The 17,395-nt window shown below is 35.3% G+C and overlaps 6 protein-coding genes across 7 annotated transcripts; 4 read left to right on the top strand and 2 right to left on the bottom strand.

The window, feature by feature from the left end:
• The first annotated feature begins 2,238 nt into the window (after nt 1–2,238).
• LOC105387210 (golgin subfamily A member 2) lies at nt 2,239–5,558 on the top strand. The gene is made up of 4 exons (XM_038121009.2): nt 2,239–2,582; nt 3,034–4,005; nt 4,106–4,348; nt 4,597–5,558. The coding sequence occupies exons 1-4, from the start codon at nt 2,541–2,543 to the stop codon at nt 5,428–5,430; spliced, it is 2,091 nt and encodes a 696-aa protein (XP_037976937.2). The 5' UTR covers nt 2,239–2,540; the 3' UTR covers nt 5,431–5,558.
• Nucleotides 5,559–5,772: 214 nt separating this feature from the next.
• Nucleotides 5,773–9,990, bottom strand: LOC105387218 (phosphatidylserine synthase). Of its 2 annotated transcripts, none has more exons than XM_011557923.3 (7): nt 9,665–9,990; nt 9,141–9,399; nt 8,495–8,805; nt 7,859–8,113; nt 7,377–7,599; nt 7,035–7,177; nt 5,773–6,666 (listed from the first exon to the last, which is right to left on the bottom strand). In XM_011557923.3, exons 1-6 carry the CDS (start codon nt 9,838–9,840, stop codon nt 7,130–7,132), a joined length of 1,272 nt encoding a protein of 423 aa, XP_011556225.1. In that variant the 5' UTR covers nt 9,841–9,990; the 3' UTR covers nt 5,773–6,666; nt 7,035–7,129. The 2 variants fall into 2 exon arrangements, with proteins under 2 accessions (XP_011556225.1, XP_011556219.1); XM_011557917.3 differs by having other exon boundaries at nt 7,044–7,177.
• A 348-nt stretch (nt 9,991–10,338) lies between these two features.
• LOC105387231 (GDP-fucose protein O-fucosyltransferase 1) lies at nt 10,339–12,534 on the bottom strand. The gene is made up of 5 exons (XM_011557933.3): nt 12,206–12,534; nt 11,542–11,994; nt 11,113–11,398; nt 10,653–10,956; nt 10,339–10,413 (listed from the first exon to the last, which is right to left on the bottom strand). The coding sequence occupies exons 1-4, from the start codon at nt 12,297–12,299 to the stop codon at nt 10,656–10,658; spliced, it is 1,134 nt and encodes a 377-aa protein (XP_011556235.3). The 5' UTR covers nt 12,300–12,534; the 3' UTR covers nt 10,339–10,413; nt 10,653–10,655.
• A 706-nt stretch (nt 12,535–13,240) lies between these two features.
• Nucleotides 13,241–14,037, top strand: LOC105387239 (60S ribosomal protein L35; the record flags this gene model as incomplete). The annotated part of the gene is given in 2 exon segments (NM_001309150.1): nt 13,241–13,377; nt 13,785–14,037. Coding segments are annotated over 2 exon segments (369 nt in total), but the record flags the coding sequence as incomplete, so codon positions are not given.
• Nucleotides 14,038–14,519: 482 nt separating this feature from the next.
• Nucleotides 14,520–15,607, top strand: LOC105387250 (actin-related protein 2/3 complex subunit 5-C). Its single transcript, XM_011557954.3, has 3 exons — nt 14,520–14,812; nt 15,123–15,195; nt 15,322–15,607. Exons 1-3 carry the CDS (start codon nt 14,673–14,675, stop codon nt 15,559–15,561), a joined length of 453 nt encoding a protein of 150 aa, XP_011556256.2. The 5' UTR covers nt 14,520–14,672; the 3' UTR covers nt 15,562–15,607.
• A 978-nt stretch (nt 15,608–16,585) lies between these two features.
• On the top strand, nt 16,586–17,349 carry LOC105388371. Its single transcript, XM_038120909.2, has 2 exons — nt 16,586–16,633; nt 16,810–17,349. Exons 1-2 carry the CDS (start codon nt 16,622–16,624, stop codon nt 17,347–17,349), a joined length of 552 nt encoding a protein of 183 aa, XP_037976837.2. The 5' UTR covers nt 16,586–16,621.
• Nucleotides 17,350–17,395: the final 46 nt, after the last annotated feature.

Here is a 17,395-nt window from a genome sequence, read left to right as displayed (position 1 = left end):
GGGAAGTGAATGTGCTGGTGTGTTATGCGACCCCCTTTCGCATTTTTAGAACACCTCTTTATAATTCATAACCTACAAGAAATAAATTTTTACTATGTATCAAGTGTATGATTTTAAATAAGTACTTATAGGTTGGTAAGTAAGGTCAACCGGGGCCAAGTCGCCTACGGGGCTAATGCCTCGAATCCATTTATCTTCCGAACCTCATACTTTATAACTACTGGAGTCATCTGCTATCTATCTTTGGAACTCAAACTTTTACCACTGACCAATAGATGTCGTATCCGAAGCAATTTTCTTAAATAATTTGCCATTTTAATTTTTTCGCCTCTTTTGGCCACCTCCGGTTTCCTGACACGTTTTTTTGAATCGTTCCAAATGTGTGTTTGTTTAAAAGAATCTATGTTTCCTAACTGTAAATACTGTTATTGTTTTGTTGCTTTACATATTGTTTTGATTATTTTATTGAAATAACGTAAGATTCGGACACAATATGCAATTAAAAATGTATAGGTTTAGCTTTTTTTTTGGGGTAAATGCCTCTGGGCTTATGGGGTTATTGCCTCTATTGCGGCGCAATAGCCCCATTTCCAGAGGTTCTAAACATTTTATGTTATGGTAAATGTATTTTATACACTCAGGAGCAATGAAAAAGTTCCAGAGACATTAGCACCAAATTACTCCTAAACGAAAAATACTAGGTTAATGACGCCTTTTGCAATATTGAAGAACATTTAACAGCGTATCAGAATTAACATTCTTAGATTAGTAATCCAACTAAAACGTAAATAATTTGAATATGAATTAAACTAAATGTTTTAAAAAACTCAATGATCCCACTTGTTTTTAAAACTTTAAATAGTTTTGTAATGATTTAAATTCCGTCAGACTCTAAAAATGGTATACTTACTAATTTAAAGTTGTGGTTTGATTGAAAATTATAAAAAATATGCCCTTGTATGCTTTTATACTTTATTTGTATTTGTCATGTAAGTATTTATACTTTTTTAAGTCCAATAAAGTATTCATAAATAAAATGTTGAGCACCCCTGGAATCTTGGATGGGGTAAATGCCACTACAAGAAATTAGGGTGTGTAGGCGCCATAGCCCCGAAAATTTTTGATCAACTAATTCTCCTTAACTAAGCGCAGTATTTAGTTTACAAGCTAATAATTAGCTACGTTAATAGTAAATCTATACATTATATCTACTTAAACTTGTAAAAAGCTCTTCCAAGCACACAAAACTAGTGAAAGAGGCATTAGCCCCACTAGGGGTTATTGCGCCTAAAAATCCCATTTTTTGTAGAAACGTCGTTTACACGTAGAAGATATTTAAAATTCTACAAAATTGCATCAACATATGAAACTAGATAAAATTTCCTAATATGTATCACAAGTTATAGCTTAATACGGCGTATAGTCTGATTGTTATGTTCAAATGAATATGAAAGTCAAAGTATTGTGGCGCAATGGCCCCGGTTGACCTTACCTATTTTGTCCCTGTACTATCGATGTGCTACAATATGTACATTGTTAAACTCGAGTCCCGAGTAGTGGATCCCATGCAGATAGTATCCTGCATGGGGAGTACGAGTTTTTACTCCGTTCAATAAGCGGTACGTAAACGTGAATTTGTATATCGCGGGAGATACGCCACCTAGCGGTAAGTAGCTACACTAGCTCCGCGTCATACAATTTTGGGTTAGGTTTCACTGCTCCATATCGGTAATGAAAATCCTACACTAAGCCCTAAGATCGAGACGGTCACTGCCGAGAAGGTACCCCGCCCCGCTTCCCCATAGTATTACTACTCCGCACTGCCACACGCGATACTCGATCTCTTGTTTTGTAGTGCCACCTAGGGGCGAGTAGCGAGATATTTGTGCGGCGAAGAATATTGTTTGTATGAGAAACAGAAAACAAGTTCCCAAAAGACGACGTTATTTATAAAATGAATTCATCCATCGTCATTTTGTTAGCGGTAGTGTGGCATATGTGATGAAAAATCGGGTAGTGAGCGGCGGACTGAACGCGCGTTTCGTATATTTGTATGAAGGTGTTCTCGAAGACAGCTGTGCGTACGGTGGAGAACAAACCGCTCGGCGTCGTGTAAGCGGGTTTACATTGTGACTTCTCTTGACCTCAAAGCTTAAAATAAGGACTCAAAGGACAAAGAATAGAATTTCATGTGATCACAGAATAGTTTGACACACCGTACATGGAAAGATGATGACGTGTAATATGTCACTGTCAGTCAGCTGGACATGGAATCAATTTCATGTAAAATAATCAAAAACAAAAAGAATAATATTTCTGTTTTCTTGCGTTTTACGGTTATTTAATCCACAAATATATTTGTATTATTTGTAGCATGTGGTGTAAAGTGTCTGCATAATCATTTCTTAAGAGCTCCGCAAATGTAATAGCGAACGCAGCCTTGCCTTTAAATGTGCACTTTGTAGAGGTGCATTATATTTTTACTCAGCACAAAGTACCTATTTACCGGGTCATTAGATTATCTAACACCTATTGCAGATATGGATGCCAGAAATGCTAAGTTAGCTTTAGCTAGGAAAAAGGTTGGTATGTTTAGATGTTATGTATGTTTAGTAGCTAGTTTTAAGACAATATGGGTATTACCTGAAATAAATGACTATTTGTTTATTATAACTTGGTAAAAGAAATATTTCGTTAATTTTACATCTTTTAAAACTCATGGGTTGTGCAGTCCCCTTTCGGTTTACAATGCAATTTTTGTGATATTATGTAGAAAGATGTAATAATATTATGTATTTACGCTGCTAAAACAAAATGCCCTGGAAGATGAAATTCAGTTCTGGTTGCTAACTATTACTACCACTACTTGTAACCACTTTTTAGGAAACAGGCACTCTATGTATTGGTAGTTGTGAGCCCATGATATGTGATGGTATTTCATAAATTCTTTGTATACTAGGGATCTCAACCTTCAATGATTTATATTATCAATGAACTCAACATAGAAAATATTAACACTACATTTTTTTTCAGTTAAAAGAACACCAAGATAAAAAAACTCATGTAACAGAAAATGCTGAGATTCATCAAGTTGATAATGGAAACAGTTATCAAGCTGTAGACAAAGTTGCTTCTTCCGATCCGGGTCTTTCAACAAATAATAATGAGGTTGCAGTTGTTAACTTGCCAGATTTCCTTCATCATAATGAACCTCAAATGATAAAAGAATCTGATTTGAAAACAACTGAGTTACTTATATCCAACAAAATTAAACTTGAGAATGAAATATCTGATCTTCAACAAAAAATGCACACATTACAAAATAACTATGATCAAGCATTGATCTACAACAATAACATCAAGCAACAATACATATTTATAGAATCTGAACTTAATTCTTTAAAAGAAAAGTATTTAAATGCAGTTGACCAACTTCAGTTGAAAGATAAGATTATTGATGAATTAAAAACCTCAATGTCCTCTTTAACTGAGGATAAAAGTAGCCTCACGGAGCGACTAGAATTTTCTAATACTCTTTTGTCTTCAAAAGAATCTGAGAATTCATTCCTCAATAATGAGATAGTGAGTCTCCATCAACAACTGGAGGCTGCTGAGATACGCCTGCAACAGTTATCAAATGGAAGTGTTGCTGAAAATAGTGAAAAAATTACTACTGACAAGAACCAGAAAGAGACTCTTCTATTCAAAATAAAAGAGCTGGAACAGCAACTGAAATCAGTGCAAAAAGAACGCGATCAAATTAATTCCCATTATGAACATTATGTGTCTGGCTTAAATGAAGAGCTAAAATTAGCATTAAAAAAGATTGATGAACTATCAATTGAAACACATGAATTAAAAAACCGAGAATATAATTTAATTGACCAAATTAGCAGCATGGAAATTCAGTTGCAGAGCTTTCGCAATAGTAATAAACCCATACCTAATGAATTAATTAATCATGTTGATGTCACTGAGCTGCAGGATAATTACAATTCTTTATTGGTAAGAACTTGTTTATGATACCCAACCTATCCCATAAACTTAAATAATACTTTATGTGTTTGTTATGAGTTTCTTTTCATTGGAAGCAATTAATTTTCAGGTGAAATATGAGAACATGCAAAAGGACTATAATAATATAATGGAACAATTGAAATTGACAGAAAGTAAAATCCAAGAGATGGAAACCAACAAAATTGAACCAGATCATGAAAAGGATAACATTTGTATTTCTAAATTACAAGCTGATATAACCAATGATAAAATAGCTGCTCAGAGAGCCACAGAGCAAAATAAGAAACTTAAAATGGGCTTACAAGAGCTTGAGGATGCATTTGTGAAAATGGTGAGTTGACTGTTGTTGTGTATTATTGTATGACTATAACAGTAGTGCCCACTGGCCTAAGCTGCTTACATTATCTTGTGAAAAATTATATACTCTTTAACTTGTAAAATTTAATAAAGTCTGAATCTGTCTGAATTACCGATGTATACTATATACTTGGTACTTAGGCTCAAATATTTTTGGTCTAGATTTAATCACAGTACTAAATCCTTTACATGTGTACTACATGAGTATATTTTGTATTTCAGAGTAAAGATAAGCTTGAGCTAACAGAAAAGTTGGATGCAGAAAAGTTTTTAAACAGAGAGTTAACTATAAAATTGGCAGACAATGTTGAAATAGCCAAAGAATTACAGATAAAATTGAAAGCCAAAGATGACGAAATGATTAGACTACAGGCTAACTGTAGGGAAATTGAAAAACAAATTGTTCAGATGAAACATTCAGATTCGGTGTGTGGAGACCATGAACATACTGAATCAGAAACAAACCATGCGGAAACTGTACAAGTAGATGCAGATTTGGTTTCACTAAACGAAACATGCTCATCTCAAGATCACCACCACTGTAACATACCTACCATGGAGCATTTGTCACATACACACAATTCTGAATTAATTCCAAAAGAAGAAGCCATGATGAAACTTCAAGGTCGGTTTCTGAAAATAATGGAAGAAGTTGCTGATTTATCGGACGAGAAGCATCAGCTGGAGCACATCATCCTGCAGCTGCAGAACGAGACGGACACGATCTGCGAGTACGTGGCGCTGTACCAGCAGCAGCGCAGCCTGCTCAAGCTGCGGGACGAGGAGAGAAATGCACAGCTGAAAATATTCCAGTCTGAATGTGAAAAAATGAGGAATCAGTTAAAAGAATTGAATGATATAATAATAAAAGTAATAAACGACAAAGATTTAGCGGTTCACCTCCAGAACGAGTCAAGGCAAACGGACATCGCTAACGCTCTCAATATTTTGGATAACATGAAAACGAACTTCCTTATTACTACTGACAACCATTTTGCTGAAATGCATAACTTTTATCCGTGTGCGTGTTGTTCCGGAAATGTAATCGACCTATGATAATTTTTTAAACTACCTACATTACTTTGTAGCTTACCTAATATATGTTTAAGTACTTTGTATATGTGTGAAATATCGCAAAAATAAATTAAAAAACAAAAGGCTATCTTAAAAAAGTGAAAAAAAGACATGCTGTTTGTTTATTTCCTTTATTTTAATATTTTTTGTTTGTATATTCAATAAAACCTCTATTTATAGTTACCTACTTTTTTGTTCAATCACGGTCACGCATACCTACATAGCCATTTTAGATCAAAAGTGGGGGAGGGAGTTTTAGAATCAAGAAGGTAGACACAAGTACTTGTATCTATTTGCTGAAGCAAAGCAAAGGAGACAAAACTGTAACATTTATAACACAAGTTTTATTCCACTAATTTCATGACACGATAAAGATTCTACATCTAGAAGACATTTGTAATAGTTCTAGCATATAACATGTTAGGTTCCTATAGAAATTGATCAAGATTTATTCAAAAAGAGAAAATCTACTCTATTGCAAGTAGGTTTTATTTGTACCTACCATAGAACAACGATTTGTACAGTCGAATTCAATGACATACACATTATTCGAGTCGATTACAGTCGTTCTCTTTAGATAAACCACGGTCATCGTTCTTTCCCTAGCGCACTGGACTACGTTAAATCGTATTTATGATTGTGTGCAGAAATAGTAATAAACTTGGTTCCATATGATGCCATGTGTGTAACATTGAATTCGAATGTAGTTACATGCCATTGTAGCGTAGGTGGGTAGCTAATAGTATTTTAGATAGTTATGGCGTCCAGAGATGAGGTGAAAGATCCGAGATGAATTTACATGGGTAGGTACATTTTAAAATTCGTCTGGATACATTATTTATGGTAGGACCATTCTCATCATCATACAAATGTCTGCTACCCTTCTATTAACGACATCTCTGGCTCTGCGAACAGTACCTACACTATAAATGACTATGACTATACACATACAAAGGAAGCCGAAAATTTTGTCAAGCAACTATCCAATAAAATTATTGTTTTTTAAAATGTACATTCGCCTCTAGTCTAGTTAAGTTTAAAAGTTTACTAGGTATTATATGGGAAAGTAGCAAAAGCTAAATGAGAATTTTGTATCTCAATTATGTCTAACTACCTATGAAATTATATTAAATAGCCCTATATGATACAAAATTTACTAGTATTATTTGGTATGGTTGAATAAATCACATTCACAATGTTTGTATTCGAAGGTAAAACCTGTAACAACAAAAAATATATGTAAATATATATATTAGCTTAAATGCTTTTATTTACATGCATCACATCGAAAAATAATGTTGGTATGGTGTAATAGACATAGGTAGGCCTTTTGGCTTACGCTACCCACTTTATAATAATATACTCTCTATCTGTTGCCCACGAGCTTTGCTTCGTTTTATAAGATTTTACGGTGGATCAAACTCAAATACTTACATTAACTTTCCCTATTTTAATAAAATTATTGTAGTGGTGACATCCACACTCATACATGTAGGAACAAAATAATCATATGATTTGCAGTTGCACAACATACACCATATCTTAAAATACATAAATTATTATAATTAATGAGTACGTAAATTAACCTGTTTTACCATATTATCTGGAGATGACTGAAGGCTCCACCTGGCAGTACCCACTATGACATGGTACATGGGTACTTCTTGCTTGTCTTGTATATTTAATCTTCTTTTGTAGGAGTATCTGCTTCAGCATTATATTTGCTTGGCTGAAAATTATGAAAGGTGGAATTAGTTAAAATATTTAGTTAACCCATGCAGGGTTTATTTTTGTTTACTAATTAAATTTTGAAATTATCGGGCACAGGACTGTGAGCGTAACATGTAGAAGGCCTATACCGTGCAGTGGGTTAACATAGGCTGAAGATGATGATGAATTCATAATATTAGATAAAATCAATATTATACCTGTAGGTACTTGTCGTACACAACTACGCCATACACGCAACACACAGAGACCAGCATTTGTATGACTAGCCAAATTATGACATTGTACACTTGAGCTTGACCAAACAGTTCTTTTCCGTTTTTGATGCACAGCATCGACTCGGTGACCATGATGGCGCCGTAGACCCAGCACTGGGTGCCCACGCGCTTGCACGTCGGGTCCGTCACGTAGATGTAATATTGTCTGAAAAATTATAAGTCAAGTTAGTCCAGTAGCTTATTCTACTATTTAGAGTGTTGGCTAAGTGAAATGCTAAAAAATACTTCACTGCTAAAAGTGTTGGTTGTTAAGCAGCTGAATAAATTAATTATAAAGTAGAACACTTTTCATAATATTTTTTGTACAAATCATGATCATGATAATACCTGAGTGCATCAAATACTTAGTTACACCTCTGTGTGCAAAAAAAGTATAAAAAATAGATACACAAACAGAAACTAACCTGACTGACGGCGCAACTATTACACCAACTAGTAAAAGCCTAGCGATAACTAATGGATGTGATGGCGGCATTTCAAATATATGCTTCAAGAAGAATGTATTCAGCTCTGATATTTGCCAAAAGACAACAAGCTGGCTCAGAGCAAAGAATCGCATGTAGGTGCATGTTGGGTCGAGCCACCGCACCGGCGTCCACTGCACTGGTGTGAATTGTAGAATAGCCCTTTTAATTTTCCCTGTTGTTGAAGAGATGTCCCTGTAATATGAATGAGAAACATATTTTAATGATAAATTATGTTAATTTTCTTAGTAATTTTAGTATTTTATATGTGTTAAACATCTATATTAGAATTGAAGGCTATTATGTATAAGAATACAGTTTTAATTTTACAATTACTAAGTAATGCAAGGATTAACACAATCTTCTCCCAGCCTGATGGCATACTTGGTGTGATGGCGAGAGAATGCACAGCAGCACAGAGGGAGCATGCTTTGTTCAAGTTTCAAGTGAAACCTTAAATCCTTATAAAACTTTTAAAAATGTCTTGCAGTATTGAAATAAAGGCTATTAGATTGAATACTAGAAAGGATAAATTAACTAAGATATACAAAGTTGTTTAAGAAAATAGGACCATACCTTATGCTGACCCATCTATATTCTCTCATTTCCAAAACTTTACATATTTTGAGTCCACACCAAATACCAAATCCATTGCAAACAAGAACATCCAGGATAAGTGAATCCCACCAGCACTCTAAGAAGTTTGGCAATAAATGAGCAAATGCAATTTCTGTAATCTCCCACATAATGGATATTGCCCACAGCAAACCAGCATGTCGAAATAAAATGGCCTTAAAAGTCCATCCCAAATAATGGCCCCAAGCAAAAACATCAACATGGGACCAAATCTTTGCCACAGATATGTCAGAACAATTCACAGCATACTCCTGGAAATTGAAGTAAAATATGATTTTTTTATTTCATATTAAGTATATTAAAACCTACTAGAAGTATAAATAATATTTTGTGAATTACTATAATGATGAAAATAATATGCTTAAATATCAATTGGTTACTACTGAAAAAGTCAGCATTTTGTGTTATGTTGACACAAAACTAGCATATTACTAAGAAGCCACACAAGGTACAAGTAGTTATTAAATAGGATATGCAAATATGTATGTAAGGTGAAGAGTGGATAAGGGAACCTTTGGATGCATAAATAATAAATTTTAGTGGCTTAATTTAATATTTTAATAATGGTAGTAGTGATCTAACTTACTTTGTCCATATCAATACGGAAATTTCTGAGATTTGGATCAACCCAATACATAATTTCATTAACAGAAGAATTACTTTGAAACAGGAGAAAGAGTAGTGCAAGCAAGTACAGAACTGACATTCCAAAAACTATTCTCCATACAGCAGGATGCGGTCTTGTAAATGGGCCATTTGGAAAAGTTAGAACTGAAATTATCAGGAAGAAAAATATAACACAACATATCCCTGCCCATATATTATCCTGCATGCTTGATTCATCTCTGAAATAGGAAATAATTAGTTAGTCAAGTCATATAATATTCTAAATCTTAACACCCCCTACCACCTGCTAAGTAGAGCGGTGTTTATTTTTATTTATTTGGAAAGCTAACAACTTTAAATACAAAGATATAAACTAACTTAATACAAATGGCAGATATCGGTTAGTTAAGAAGTGTTAATTGGCCTGTGTAGGTTAAAATATTGAAGGAATATTGGCTAGGAATCCAGTAACGGTTCTTATTGCATAAGTAAAGCTTAACTTACCTCACAAATGCGGTGTATATAACAGCCGCTATTGATACAGCTAAAAGAGTTATAGTGTGAGGCTTATAGAAGAATTCCAACGATATATCATCCACTGGTCTTTCGTTAATTGAACTAAAGGCATCCACATTTGTTGAGGTTATAGTATTATCAGAGGGTTTTTTTATATGCTTCATGGTGAAAAAATCTTAAAGATATTAAATATATTTAGTCACTTATTGCACCAATTCAATATATTATAGATTTAATTCAAATTGAAATAAACATCGAAAGCCATCGATTTGAGCAAGTCCGTCAACAGAAAATTTTATCAAAGCAAAGCTGGCTGTCAGTGTCATAAAAACCGAGTAAGCCTGTCTGTCACTGTCAGAGAAGAAAAGGCTCAACTCAGCTCAACTGCAAACCTTGGAGATGGCAGCGTTTGTTGTCTATGGCTACCCTGAGGTGTATGACGTTTATTCGAACGAATTACCGCCATCTAGCGTCGAGTAGCCCAAATAAAATAATTCCGATCAATATTTTCGCTGAATCCAAATTCTGTTATGATCACTCGTTTTAACATCAACCCTACCATATAATAATCACAACCAATTAGTTACTTAGCCACTAATGAATTTATTCTGAACGTTGTAGAAGGCACAAAAAGATATGAAGCTAAATCAAAATCACAATAAGTTTAAGTAGAAAAAATACTTTAATAATAGATTGGGGTTTCCATTACTAATTATACTTATTTACTAATATGAAACTTATTATTATTAATGTTTTTATTCATTATAAAATACAAAGTTTAATTTACAGCACTCTGCCAAACTGCATGCAAGCAGTTTGTTGGCAGATAACACTCTCATTTTACATTAGTATCTTATATTATTATTACATATTATGCTATAAAACACTACTAGGTATAATCTAAATTACCTTAAGTATAATGATTATTGTAATATATTTCGTATGTATACTCAACAATAGGTATTATAAGTAACAGTTGTTACAGTTCTTCATGTTTTGTCTTCTTCTTGTGAGGGTATGACCAGAATTCTGATGGTATACCTCTAGCATCACGTTCCCGTTTCACAAACGCAGAGTAAGATGATACACAGTTGCCAATGAAGTAGTTGGCTTGACCCAGTATAGCCAGGTCTAGGTGGGGATTCGAGGGAGTTAATCTCAATACTTTAACACCTGTGCTTTTCAATTCCGCACTTATTTCATTTATCATGTGGTTTGAATCTGATGCAACGAAAATATACTTTGTGTCTTCAACTTTTCTTAATGCTCTCTTTATCTGCCTGTAAATAACTTAAATTAAGTAAGCTTAAAAGATATAACAGGTTATGCATGAGAAGTTGGGGAGGAATTTACTATTTCAAACTGAGTTATATTAGAAAGTTTAGTTTTTCATTAAATCAATTAATACCGAAAAATAAATAAATAGCGATACATACTTAAATATTACAGACTTTTCTGGAAAGCACATAGACATAGTCAAAGGTCCTCGTTCATTCTTATACCCAACACACTGTGGGGAGGCAAACAGTGTTGGACTGTTGTGAACATGCTGGCAAGCTTTGACCCAGTCTTGACCGTTACGTAAGTGGATACCCAAGAAGCTACCGCCGCTCATGTTCTCTTTAATGAACTGTTTAGCTCTTGTTGTGATGTCATTACTCCATTTTAAATACTTATGAAGTCCTCTATTTTCATTTTGAACTGGAAAGCTGGCAGGTGCACCTGTAAATACAAGAGATTTATGATGTCTATTACACATAATATTATGATTAATTTGTAAGAATATAATTGGTGGTGGAAAAACTGTTGGATTTGAGTGGGCTAAATAGGATAATGATGGTAATTTATTTGATACCTGTACTTACCCGTAAATGCTAGAACTGGCCATTCACTAGCGGCATATTTGGAAGTCCATTTCTTAATCATAGCTGTATCATGTGCATCATAATGAAGAGGGCCATAGAATTCTGAATCCACAAACTCAATACTGAATGTATCCCAAAATGGTCCAAAGGGGTTACCAGATTTAGCATTGCAACTGTTAGTTATTTCTCCATTTCTCTTTGTGTAGCAAAATGATACTCTTTTATTTTGAGGCCATATTTTACTACCAAGTTCTTTCATAAATGATTCCATTGTAATAACCCTATGATACTTTTGCAACACATTAGTTTTAAAATAAGTATCAAAAGGAACTTGTATAGATTTAAGTTCTCCATATCTGTATTCTACCCAGGGCGGTAGGATTAATGTGCGATTAAGACTCTTGCTGAATGCCAATGCACCAAGGAAGTGGTCTGCTTGATTTCCAAATCTGCCTGTAATCAGAAAAACAGCAACATGTTACTAACGAGAACAGATTAACAAAAACAAGACTATTCCTAAAATCTTTTATCAAAATAAAGCTTTATTATGCCTAAGTGCTATGGGCAACTTTTACTCCAAGAATTTCAACGGAAAACCTTGTAAAGGCGATGCTTAGCTCACGTCGCGTTGGAAATAGATCATTTTAGAAATAATGTATCTTACCCATGCAAGGACAGTAAACCAAATAACCAGACGTATCATATTCGGCCGTACGGACCAAGTTTATGAATAGTATAATAAGGCACAGACGTATCATAGTAATTTAGAATTTTGCAGTTGAAATTTGGATGAAATCTCAAAAAGTTTCATTCATATACGACGAATACGTTAAATGAAGACAACGAGGGTTTGTGCTGTAAGGTCACCAAGCTTGATATTCAAACAAACTTGTTGTCAAGTAGAATTAGTAGAATAAGCAAATACAATATAAATATAAAAAATAAGTGCCGGTAAAAAATTTCACCAAAACAAAACAAACATGAGCACAGACAACGGACGACGAGCTGACGAGCAACGGAAAGACACAGACCATAGACAAAATAATACTATGACACAGACTACGTTTATGCTACCACCCCACATGGCTATTTGTATTTGCCAAAAAGGCATTTTATATGCTGGTACCACACTTGGCTATTTGTATTTGCGTATTTTGCCAAAACTGCCATATGTGGTCAGCCAAGCCAAAATGAAGCAAAGTGGGGTGCCACCATCAAATAAAAAATACGAATAGCCGCGTGTGGTAACAGCATAATGTCATATAATGTCCAACCTTAGCTTAATGTGAATGAAGCATAAACTAACAACACAGACAACCTTCTCATTTGACAGATGCCAAAATGTCAATACTGACAGATGACAGGTGTAAATATTTCTTTTTGACACCGAGTTTGTTCTTGTGTGAGCTCGTGAAATTTATTTTTCAAAATGGTACGGCTATTATCTATTATTTTACGAATAATCCCTTGAAATTTTGCTATAAATGATATACTTTCGTCACTGTATATCTTTAATTTACTACATACGCATATTATTTTTGAAATGGTTATCCTGGTTAGCCGAAAGGAAGATGCGACTATTTTGTCAAATTCGTTTACTTACTGGAGTTTCCTTATGGATAATGATCATAAATGATCATTCTAGCTGGTATGTACAAGATTTTACAATGTGTACAGTGTTTTCATTTAAATATTTCAGGGCAAAGTGAAGTGTTCCGAGTTGCGGACTAAAGACAAAAAGGAGCTCTTCAAACAACTAGAAGAGCTCAAGACTGAGCTTACCAATCTGCGTGTAGCCAAAGTTACTGGTGGAGCTGCTTCTAAACTCTCGAAAATGTAAGTAATAAATAACCCTTTATTTGTCAACAACTAAAGTCCATGTAATGTCCATAGCTCTGGAACTGCCTACTATATTGGATCAATCATCAATTGCAGATTGTTTGGGGGTAGTTATTTCATGCATATCAGCAAAAAATAAGTTATAAATTGCTAGTATTTATCTCTATCACATAACTTTTAAGAAAATAATTGCATTCTAAACACACCACTAATGATTTGGTCCAAATCTGATGTAAATGGTTTATTTCACTTGCAATGCTCAGTATCATCTTGTATTATGTTTAACAAGTACATTTATTGTCACATAAATATAGTTTTTTGTGCATTTCACTTCAATGGATAAAGCAACAGTATCAATTACTGTATTGAGTGAATACCCTATTAAATAAAAATTTATCTTTCAGCCGTGTTGTGAGGAAAGCAATTGCACGAGTATACATTGTTTACCACCAGAAGATGAAGGTTAACCTCCGTAACCACTACAAGAACAAGAAGTACAAGCCTTTGGACCTTAGGCCCAAGAAGACCAGAGCCATGCGCAAAGCTCTCAGCAAACATGAGTCCAAAATAAAGACCATCAAGGAAATCAGGAAGAAGTCCCTGTTCCCTCCCCGAGTGTATGCTGTTAAGGCTTAAATAAACATGTAAAACCTAAAATACTGTTATTTGTTTACCCCACCATAATTCTAAAAACTTTGCCCATGTATGATGATTTGATACAAAATTTTACTGGGTAGAATTTTATCAGTGACCTTTCGGTTGTTAAGGTTAAGCCATCTCAAGAAAACAAATGCAATACAATGGTATGTCACCTGAAGGTGAAGTGGTTCTTAAATAATAACTAAAAGAAATTTTACTTAAAAAAACGTAAATGCAATGCCGTAATACAATCCTGTGATACAATCAAATTTTTTTGAAAGTATTTTTTTCTAAAGTAAGTTTGATTCTTGGCCGAGGCTAGCGAGCTTATAATTAGGTATAATATATTAAATTATTATAGGTACTATATTTTTGTATTATTTTTGATTTTTGGAAAAATAAGTAACCAGTCCGTTTTCTACGCTTTTTTGCAAGGCATATACATCACAGAGTATTTCTTTGTACTTTGACAGTACAAGTGTCAATGTCAGTGTTATGATTGTGATCAGTGATCACACAAAAAGTCAACAGGGAAGTGAAAATAGAATAAAAACGAGTAGATATAAAACAGTGGGAAGGAATTAGGAATAAACGAAACATTCTAATTAATTAATATAAATCATAACTTAGAAACCGCTGACTTGTGCCAAGACATGGCTAAGAACACTTCCAGTTCCGCTTTTCGCAAAATTGATATTGATCAATACAACGAAGATAATTTTAAAGATGAAGAAGCAGAGCAATCAGTGCCCACTGGACCGGATGAAGGAGACGTTTGTGCCTACCTCAATCAATATCCTTTTAATACACAGTTAATATAATTGTTTGTTTGCAAGTTTTCTTTGAAATACAACTTTTCTGTTTACATAGTTCACTTCTCAGATCCTGGCATTCAGTGGTTTTGTTTGACCAATTCTGCAAGTTTTACTATATTTTAATTACAGCTATTATGTTTAAATAATCTAGTGATGTGATAACTTTAACTTTTGTAAGCTGTAGCTGTTTGTTATTATTATGTGTGACTTTATCACAAATGACTCATCATAACTATAGCCATGACTAATATTTTAAATTTATACTATAATTCCTTAACTAATACATACAGGTAGATATGTTGATGCTCTGAAGCTTGTTTTGAGCAATGCCCCTCTTGGTTCATCAGACCAACAAGTTAAGGTGAGTTTAGAAATAAGAAATGACAACAATAAACAATATACTTAAATCTCATTACTGTTCTATACACTTGTAAAACTATTTAAAGAAGTAAGTAAACCCATGTTAATAACGAATATTCTATTACAGGATAATGCCTTAGCTCTGACTCTAAAGGTGCTCCTTGCCATCAAGTCAGCACAAATTGAAGAAGCGGTGGCGGCTCTGTCCCAAGAAGATGTTGACATTCTCATGAAGTACATCTACAGAGGGTTTGAGTACCCATCGGAGGGCTCTAGTGGCCACCTGCTGTTGTGGCATGAAAAGGCCTTCAGCATTGGAGGAACTGGCTCCATCGTCCGAGTACTCTCTGATAGAATGAAAGTTTAAATCTAAGTTTTATATTGAAATAAAGTATTACCTATTATTAAACCCATATTAAATGTTTCAATTTAAATGGTTACACCCTATCCCTTGTCTTGCCTTTATTATTGTTTCATTATGCCATAGTGTCACATCATAATATGTAACATTAGTACCTACCTAGGTAAATTATGATGTGTACATACATTATCACAATATCCACTACTGGATATAATCCCCTCAAGTAGAATTGATTTTTTTAAATCTTATAATTGCATGTACTTACAGGTAATTAGCTAAAATTAATAATTTAATAAGTAGTACCAAAGTCTAAAGTATACTTACATATTTATAGAGTTGTTTTCTCAACTGCGTAGTGGAAGTCACTGACTTATGTAATTTAAGTGGTCAGTCAATAATTCAAGCACTGATTTAAAACTTGCTATGGATAATTGAATTACGCCGCAGTATGTGAGAGGCACAGAGGCAGGTAATCTTGGCTGCCTAGCCCACAGATAAGTGTTAAGTGCCTAGCCAATGTGACTTATACATATAGTCACTACCACCAATGAAATAGGACGGTGATATGAACCGGCGAGGGTAGTGTCCTTACCGGCTACGTTAGGCAGCAGGCCTCTCCCAACATGCTCCCAACAATCGTCATGACATGTAGGTACCTTCCGGAGAATCTTTAAATAGTTTTTTTATTTATTTCTTAGGTAGATTTTATGGTACTTAAATGACGAAGTCTCGTTGGGTTTTTTTAAATCATGTTTGTAGGTATATAGGGTCGAAGCTGCGGCAGCGGGCAATGCACCTATACCCGAATCAGTTTATCTAACTTCATTAATTCACGAGTAATCTCCGGCCGAGTCTGTCCGGTGTGTCCTACATAACATAATGAACGGCCAGTCACCGTCCACTGTCTCCGACTACTTGATCGCACGAAACCGCTGAAAGAAAGTCTCTGGCGTAAGGTACCGTCTCCCTTCGCTCACAAACATCATATATAAAGCTCCGATACACATTTCACTCTGTAGTCTTATAACGACACCTCTTCTGCGGAGGTCCACTTTACTACGCTACAATGGAGACAGCGGTCAGTAACTGATATTATGTCACTAACTATTGTTGTAATTTTGAAGTTATATAACGTTGCCCAATTTAAGGAAGTGCATTAGACTTCAGGCAGTAGTACAAAAGAAATTGAGCATGAATTATTGCATTAATATTCGCCAATACTCGTACTGACCCACTCACCATGATTTTTTTCAGAAATTATTAATATTACTATGCTGCACATCATACAGCATCGCGTCCCACTCGCATAACATCCCCGTGGAGGGGTACGAGACCAAGCTGCAGGACCTGGGCCAGCACGTGGAGATCCCGGAGACGCCGGTGAAGATCATCAAGGTGACAAAGACCATCGCCGTGAAGGTGCCCGTGCCGTACCCCGTGCGGGTGGTGCAGAAGGTGCCCTACCCGGTGCACGTGAACCGGCCCTACCCCGTGCCGGTGCCGCACATCATCCGCGTGCCTCACGACACTCCTGTAGGTGCTCACGACGGCGCGGCCGGCGCTCACGCCGCGGCAATAGACCCTCACGCCTCGCTACATGGCGTCGGCTACGGCGTGCAGGAGGACAAGTCCGCCGAGCAGCCCTCTCCGTACGGCCACGGCGCAGCGGCCCCCGCACCCTCGTACTACGACCACAGCTCCGAGTCCAAGAGCTACGACGACGCAGTGGGAGAATACCTCAGGACGCACCAGCTAGGTAGCCACGGAGGTGATCACCAGCACTACTTCCATTGATATAAATATTGCACATACCGATACAACACAACCTTGTAGAGGTCTT

This window comes from Plutella xylostella, chromosome 4, assembly GCF_932276165.1.
Source record: "Plutella xylostella chromosome 4, ilPluXylo3.1, whole genome shotgun sequence".
NCBI lineage: Eukaryota > Metazoa > Arthropoda > Insecta > Lepidoptera > Plutellidae > Plutella > Plutella xylostella.
Note: the sequence above shows the minus strand (reverse complement) of the source record. Positions and strands in the feature narration are given on the sequence as shown.

What these genes read in the sequence shown, in the direction of transcription:
- LOC105387210 (XM_038121009.2), top strand. Translation starts at nt 2,541, where the DNA reads ATGGATGCCAGAAATGCTAAGTTAGCTTTAGCTAGGAAAAAG. An exon ending in ATAATTACAATTCTTTATTG is followed by an intron (nt 4,006 to 4,105) that starts GTAAGAACTTGT and finishes ATTAATTTTCAG; the next exon opens with GTGAAATATGAGAACATGCA. An exon ending in AGGATGCATTTGTGAAAATG is followed by an intron (nt 4,349 to 4,596) that starts GTGAGTTGACTG and finishes TTTGTATTTCAG; the next exon opens with AGTAAAGATAAGCTTGAGCT.
- LOC105387218 (XM_011557923.3), bottom strand. Translation starts at nt 9,840, where the DNA reads ATGAAGCATATAAAAAAACCCTCTGATAATACTATAACCTCAACAAAT. An exon ending in TCCGTATTGATATGGACAAA is followed by an intron (nt 8,806 to 9,140) that starts GTAAGTTAGATC and finishes TTCAATTTCCAG; the next exon opens with GAGTATGCTGTGAATTGTTC. An exon ending in TATAGATGGGTCAGCATAAG is followed by an intron (nt 8,114 to 8,494) that starts GTATGGTCCTAT and finishes TTCATATTACAG; the next exon opens with GGACATCTCTTCAACAACAG.
- LOC105387231 (XM_011557933.3), bottom strand. Translation starts at nt 12,299, where the DNA reads ATGATACGTCTGTGCCTTATTATACTATTCATAAACTTGGTCCGTACG. An exon ending in GGTTTACTGTCCTTGCATGG is followed by an intron (nt 11,995 to 12,205) that starts GTAAGATACATT and finishes TTCTGATTACAG; the next exon opens with GCAGATTTGGAAATCAAGCA. An exon ending in GCCAGTTCTAGCATTTACGG is followed by an intron (nt 11,399 to 11,541) that starts GTAAGTACAGGT and finishes TTGTATTTACAG; the next exon opens with GTGCACCTGCCAGCTTTCCA.
- LOC105387250 (XM_011557954.3), top strand. Translation starts at nt 14,673, where the DNA reads ATGGCTAAGAACACTTCCAGTTCCGCTTTTCGCAAAATTGATATTGAT. An exon ending in GTTTGTGCCTACCTCAATCA is followed by an intron (nt 14,813 to 15,122) that starts ATATCCTTTTAA and finishes ACTAATACATAC; the next exon opens with AGGTAGATATGTTGATGCTC. An exon ending in CATCAGACCAACAAGTTAAG is followed by an intron (nt 15,196 to 15,321) that starts GTGAGTTTAGAA and finishes ATTCTATTACAG; the next exon opens with GATAATGCCTTAGCTCTGAC.